Source organism: Oncorhynchus mykiss, chromosome 16, assembly GCF_057628025.1.
Source record: "Oncorhynchus mykiss isolate SJ-2025 chromosome 16, ASM5762802v1, whole genome shotgun sequence".
Taxonomy (NCBI): Eukaryota; Metazoa; Chordata; class Actinopteri; order Salmoniformes; family Salmonidae; genus Oncorhynchus; species Oncorhynchus mykiss.
Window position 1 is genome coordinate 66,231,026 of NC_143037.1, and position 7,118 is coordinate 66,238,143.

A 7,118-nucleotide genomic window follows, 5' to 3' on the forward strand; every position below is an offset into this window, starting at 1 on the left:
ATTTTAAAGGTGATTTTATTTCTTGTTATTCATTCCTAAAATCCGTAGGACGGGAGACTCATTAGAGGCTAAATAAGCAAACATCAACACTTTTTTTCGCTGTCCATAAGCACACGGATCACTTAATAGATCATTAACCAGCGATATGCTGCTGACATGGACTCTTTTTACATCTCGCGTCTCCATTACAGCCATGCTATTACCGAAGGGGGTAGAGCCGACGGCGGCCTGCCTGCCTGCTTGGCTATTACGACAGGCCGGGGTATATTAGAGCGCATTACACGCTAATGGCGCTGCCTTCAGGTCCGAATAAAACCAACAAGCTCTCAGTCTCACTGCAGAATTAGAAACATGGTGTTAAACTTTGTTCGACTCGGCTGGGATAGATACGAGGCTTTTACGCAGTACAACAGTCAGGTCTACGAGTAGTTTTATAGCTCATGATACTGGGTTGGTAGTACTATACCTGTAGTATTTGATACCCCTCCATTGCTTAATTCATTGTACCCTATCGTATGGTCTGGTAGCCTATACACCGGGCGTTTGGGATAATGCTGTCAGGGTTCGGTACGCGCTCTGCCTCTGGGAGTGTTTCAGGGAATAGTTGTTAAAGAGGGACTAACGCTGTCGCCGGCCCAACGCTTCAGCCCTATATACAGTACCTTCACTCAGGCAGTCAGTGCGCTTGAGACGTGCCTGGTGATCTGCTGACATTAGAAACGGTATAGATTAATAGTTTTACGTAGGAAGATGGATTAAATGATTGGTTTTCAAATAATGTAACAATTAATATATTTTGATATAAAAACTTTTATTGGAAATGTAATTATGTTATTATAGCCTAAGTGAGTAGTATCGTAAACAATAATAGCGTTAAAGTAAAAACCTGCTAATAAAAACAACACAATAATAATAATAATAATAATAATAATAATACACTTTTGGCCAACCATATTCGTCCATTTTGTGTGTGTGTGTGTGTGTGTGGGGGGGGGGGGGGTGAAGTCTTGATCGCTTCTGTCAGAAAGTAGAGTTGCCTATATATTTATCACTGCATAAAACGTCAATTGATGTCTTCCAGCCTTTAGTCGTCTACTCTTATAAAAGCTCGAATTACTTATAGGCCTAACATTGACAATGTGAGAGAACATTCCTTCACTTTTTGCTGCTACTCAAGTCAGTCATGAGTTTATTCGATTTTTATTACATTTTAAAACCAGACAAAAATATGGGAACGTGTTTTTTTTTTTTTGTAGCATAATATGGACTGAATCATGCAAATAACCGCTGAATTATCCGAATGGAAAAATGTGTGAGAAGATTGGAATTTGTAGTTTATTTCAGCATCTTGATACATCGTGAAGAAATGCGGAGTTGAAGTTAATGAAGTATTTAAACAAACAGGTATTGGATGATGTGTGCATGTGGCACCCGGTCCCCTCCATCTTCAGTCTAATCGATAAGTACTGGCCGGGGCCATGAGCTCAGGCGTGGATATGAGGTGGAAACGGGATAATAATAGAATCGATTCATCAAATTGACTAATTTACAAGTAACTTCCTTCTGCAGGAAATCAAGACATCTCTTAGAACAGATAAAGGCAATTATTCCAATGTAAATAAATGCAAAGGCCCACAATTCACTGTTATATTCCTGAAGGTCTTATTTTATTGTCCCATAACTATTTGTTTGCCCTTAGAATATGTAATGTGAATGTGAACTTAATTTTACTTTATAATACGGCTACTAATAACAACTACATACAAAAGTATCTAATAAAGTGTTATGTATAAACAAAATCAATTCCTAAAAGAAAAACGGTTAATCAAATGCATGATTAAATTAGTGTCTAATTGAACGAAAAACCAATATTGCCTAGCGAGGCCTCCGTGCAGCGTCCATTAGAACCACGGAGCGGCAGTCTTGAGCCTCTTTTCACAGTACCTACTCACCAGTGGTGCTGTTCAAAGCTTCCAATGCTTTGCCATATACGCACTACACAATGTTCGAGCCAAGAAAGAGCGTTCTGTCTCTCGCTCGGCCTCCATGCTGATATTACCATTGGCACGATGTCAGAATGTACTTGTACTCTATAGTCTAAGAACATAACCTTTTCTCAATGTCTTTGAATCCGGGAGTATGTTGTCAAGATTTGGAACTTGGAAGTACGTGCATATCTACATTGGGAAAAACACACATACAAAGAATATAATAGTCTAGGCCTATGCCAATAGTCTATATCTGGTGAAAATAATTGTGGATTAGATAGAAATATTAATTGAAGGTCAGAAACAAATCGAGTAGACCACAGAACGACAGCATTTAGTGATTCGGAATAAACTATGTTGGTAAAGAACAGCATTTGGAGATTCAATTACAAAGGAGGTTTTAAGAATAATGTAGGTTATAGTTAGATTTTCAGAATCATGTTTCTCTAGTTGGAAAATTAGAAATATATAGGTTACGTTTTGAAGAGGCAACAGCTCACTTTCCCCCATTGAAAAGTCCAATTAAAAAGGCCTGTCTTCAAAACAGGTTACTAAACAACGTCCCAATGCATGTGAATGGTTACTTTGTCATTATTGAATCTTACATTTTACTCCAGGTTTGAAATGATTTAGTTATTTTGTGCCTTTAAAGGGGTTTATGCGTGGGTAAAGGTTAAATTATAATACCGTAAAACACTTAAAATATTATAATACCGTAAAACACTTTTCAACAAAAACATCAAGTTTTTATGGATCCTTATGTATGCAGATCACTTCATTCTCTCTGTTCACTCAGTGTAAACTGGGAGATAATTGCCGTAGAAGAGGGGAATTAGGCCTAAAACGTGGGCTGTTAAACGATAACATGCCATTGGTTCTCCTAAGTGAAGGCATTCAGCTTTTCACTCCCTCTACCCTTTCTCACCCCCTCCTTCGTAGCTGTCAGAAAGAGCGCTCCGCTCTCCCTCCTCCCTCTCCTCCAACCTCTCCCCTCCTTTATTCTAATCCAGAGAATACACCGCTCCCTATTGGAGAGGGGCAGGCAAGGGGACCTGCCTTCCAGCTTGACGTCACAGTGCGCTATAAGCATAAAGTGCTGGCAGGCAGTCAGCGCAGTCTGCTGAATACTCGAGACTGAGTGTGTCAGGAAGGAAAGGAGAGCTCAAATCTCTGCGGTGCAGAGCTGGAAGGCTGCTTCTCCAAGCAAAAAAACAGACTCCATAGTCTCAGCTACTTCTTCTTTTCCTGGCGAAAACAAGGACTATACCTTATATCTACAACGTTGACGAGGACAGGACAGGAGCCTGCGTCAACGACAACTCGGTATTATTTTTATTTATGTTTTTATTTTTTAAGTTCATTTGTTCTGAAAGGACTGACGGTTTACTTTTGCACTGAGACAACATTCTTTCTACATCTACTTCTCGTCTGTTGACCAGAGCCAGCTAGCAGAAAGAAGTAGGCTACATGACGAAAATTCCCATGTCGTTTGCAGTGCACTAGTCTCAAAGTTTGTTCCACTTGTTTTTAGTTTTCTACTTTTTTACCTCTCCGGACGGTGTTACATGCAACAGTACACGAGTCTGCAGCATTGGAGCAATAGGAAAAACTACTGCATGAGACAAGCGAGTGGAGAAGAGACGCTTATTATTAACAAGTCTGTTTTCGCGACGCTGGCAACCACCTTCACCCATCTGCATCAGAGTCGCGGCAGCACCATGAGCGCAGAGCTGAGCATGGGCCCTGAGCTCCCCAACAGCCCTCTGGCTCTGGAATACGTCAACGACTTTGACCTAATGAAGTTCGACGTGAAGAAAGAAGGTCTGGCCGGGCTGGAACGCGCCGGGGTGCGCCAGTGCACTCGGCTCCAGCCCCAGGGTTCTGTGTCCTCCACCCCGATCAGCACACCATGTAGCTCGGTACCCTCCTCGCCCAGCTTCAGCCCCACAGAGCAGAAGAACCATCTGGAGGAGCTGTACTGGATGCCCAACGGCGGGTACCACCAGCAGATCGATCCCCAGACGCTCAGCCTGACCCCGGAGGACGCAGTGGAGGCCCTGATCGGAGCCACGGCCCACGGCCACCCCCCACCCCAGCACGTCCAGCAGCAGCTGCAGCAGGGCGCCTTCGATGGCTACAGAGGCCCTCACCAACACCACAACCATCATGGCCATCCCCAGCAGCACCATCATCCCTATGGGGGAGGCATCCCACACCACCCTGATGACCTTTCTGGACACCCGGGGGGGCTCAGCCACCCCCACACCCAGCACCACCACCACCACCACAGCCAGGACCCAGACAGCCCGTCCCCCGTCTCTCCAGACTCCCACCAAGCCCTCCACCACCACCGCCACCATCACCACCACGGCCACTCGGGCCAGGGGCACCATGGCTCAGGCAACGTGGAGGACCGCTTCTCTGACGACCAGCTGGTGTCCATGTCTGTGAGGGAGCTGAACAGACACCTGCGGGGATTCACCAAGGACGATGTCATCCGCCTCAAGCAGAAGAGGCGGACCCTGAAGAACCGGGGCTACGCACAGTCCTGCCGTTACAAGCGGGTGCAGCAGAAGCACGTGCTGGAGAATGAGAAGACTCATCTGATAGACCAGGTGGAGGCGCTCAAGGCGGAGATCAACCGGCTGGCACGCGAGAGGGACGCCTACAAACTCAAGTGCGAGAAACTGACGGGAACGGGAGCGAATAACGGGATCCGCGAGGCTGGGTCTAGGCCTACTAGTGACAACCCGTCATCCCCAGAGTTTTTCATGTGAGTTGTTATTATAGCTCTATTGACTCACCCCTACCCCACCACCAACTGATGCTAATGAACAAACAATAATAATCAAATACCCCTTCATATTTACTGTACTAATGACAGTCAACAACTATATTCATATTAGAAGAATAATCCATAAAATAATATTCTCATATCTAACCATCTCTCTCGATCCACGTGACAACTGAGATACAAAGAACAAGGTAGAATGTTGGGTCAACGCCGCGCATCTTTGTAGATTAGTTGCTTGTAGTGAATATACTTTTTTCATCTTCCTGGGAGAAGAGAGAAGCGGCGGGTGAACTTTCCTCTTTTTAGGCTATACTGCTTTTACTGTGTCTGTTAGTGGGATGACCGCCCGACCTGGGCCTACACAACAAACAACGCAGAGAGAAGCGTTTTGAGACTCACATTCGACACTGGGCCTGAAAAAGGAAAAGAGAGTTGCTAAACAAGACTCCACATTATGCAAACTTTACTTCTGTCTACTTACATGTTATGCAACATCTCATTTGTTTATTGCCTGCTTGGTTATATTCGAATATATATTAAAACAAAATCTGCATTAAAATATTAATCCTGCATGCTGGACATGTACGGTAATCATTTCTATTTTGTACTTTCTTTTTGTTTCTCGTGTATCTTAAGAGCATGTCGTTGATCTGCGCTTCTCCATAGTGTTGTGGGGTTTAGAGGAATGGAATGAGGACAGTAGGCCTTCTGTAGCCTTGTAAATATTACGCAACCGCAAAACTGCACACCAAGATCGAGGAGGCTGGTTTTTAACTTCTTTCTTTCTTTGAGTTGTGTTTTATTATTTTTTTCTTGTTGTTTGATTTTCATTTTGTGGGTATTGATTCAGAGATATGGGCATTTTGCAGTTGCATTTAAAGACAACAAACTTTGTATATTAAGTGCACTTTTTGGATAGCCTAATGATTTGTTTTACGTTTTCATTTTGAGTTTTGTACAGACCCCCTTGAAGGAAGACATACTATTATTCTATAATAATAATAATAATAATAAGACAAGATAGATGCAAGCTTAATAATAACCTTATGACACAATGGGATAATAGTGCGAAGCTGTCTAAACAAACGCATAGCTAGAATATTAGCAGATGAGTGATGGTTCTTTGCGCACCACATTTACGCACCATGCATAACTTTGTGTTCTACTCCTAGGATGCATATAGGCTATAGTATATTTAAAAAAAAACTGTTATACATGTTATTTCATTTCATTTCCGTCTGGTGCTGTAGTCAGCAGAGGTTTTCTTAGCCAGAAATGCCATTATGTTAACTATTGCGTAACCCTAACCCCATTATATAATGTGAAGAACAGAATAGTCACATCATTTCTCAACTTGATTAATGTATTTTATTGGGTGCAGCTGCATCGCATTAACAGTGATATACTATATATTTTGTACTCTTCCTCGGCAATATCAAGCATTTTTTAAAACATGTTCAACAACGTTAACCATTTCAGGGGTTTTATGTACAATTAACAAGTATTTAGATTGCGCATGCGTTTCAAAATACGAAGTTTAAATATATTAATGCTATATGTTTTCCTGATTATTTTTTTTTGCTGCCGGTCAGTAAAAATAAAGGATTCAGGTTGTGCAAAATCTCGAAATGAAAACTGTTGTGTATGTTATGTTATATGATATTATGTTTTCGTCTGTATTATTATTTGGTGATTCTGGTTCTGCTGGCCAGATGCATATTAAAGTTTTTATTTTAATGATTTAAATTAACAAACTGTCAGATCATATTGAATAAGCATGGTGCTTGCATTTAAAAAAAACTATTGTTGAAAAGTCATGCATTTAACAATCTCTTGGTTTGTTACTGATTCAACTGTGTTGAAATCAAATTGAAACTGCAGCAGCGGGTTGTTGTTTTGTTTTTCATTTCATGTATTTTGCGATGATGATGGGGATCAATTTTCAATCCTGTTTATATAAATAAGATACAAAAAAATATCTTAAATTTGAACTGTTATAGTTCCATTCAGGCTGGTTTCTGTTTCGTCTTATTTTTTGTTGTTGTTGGAAGAAATGGTTTCCTATTTTGCTTATTAAAGTCATTGAAATGGCAATTACCTTTCTCGACTGTTTATTCTATATACTCTCTCTCCCTCCCCCCTTTCTCCCCGAATTACGTCATGACCAAATTAACAGCAGGTCATGGAGGCAGGTAGACTTGCGGTTAAGGGCCAGTAACCAAAATGTTGCTGGTTCAAATTCCCGAGCCGACAGGTGAAACATCTGTCGCTGTGCCCTTGAGCAAGGCACTTAACCCTAAATGCTCCTGTAAATCGCTCTGGATATGAGTGTCTGC

General features: G+C 41.9%; 1 protein-coding gene across 1 annotated transcript; it reads left to right on the forward strand.

The window, feature by feature from the left end:
• Positions 1 to 1,388: 1,388 nt before the first annotated feature.
• Positions 1,389 to 6,876, forward strand: mafba (MAF bZIP transcription factor Ba). The gene has a single exon (XM_021566913.3). The coding sequence runs from the start codon at positions 3,554 to 3,556 to the stop codon at positions 4,763 to 4,765; it is 1,212 nt and encodes a 403-aa protein (XP_021422588.1). The 5' UTR covers positions 1,389 to 3,553; the 3' UTR covers positions 4,766 to 6,876.
• The last annotated feature ends 242 nt before the right edge of the window (positions 6,877 to 7,118 follow it).

Excerpts from the sequence above, each read along its gene's own strand:
- mafba (XM_021566913.3), top strand. The coding sequence starts at position 3,554 with ATGCAACAGTACACGAGTCTGCAGCATTGGAGCAATAGGAAAAACTAC.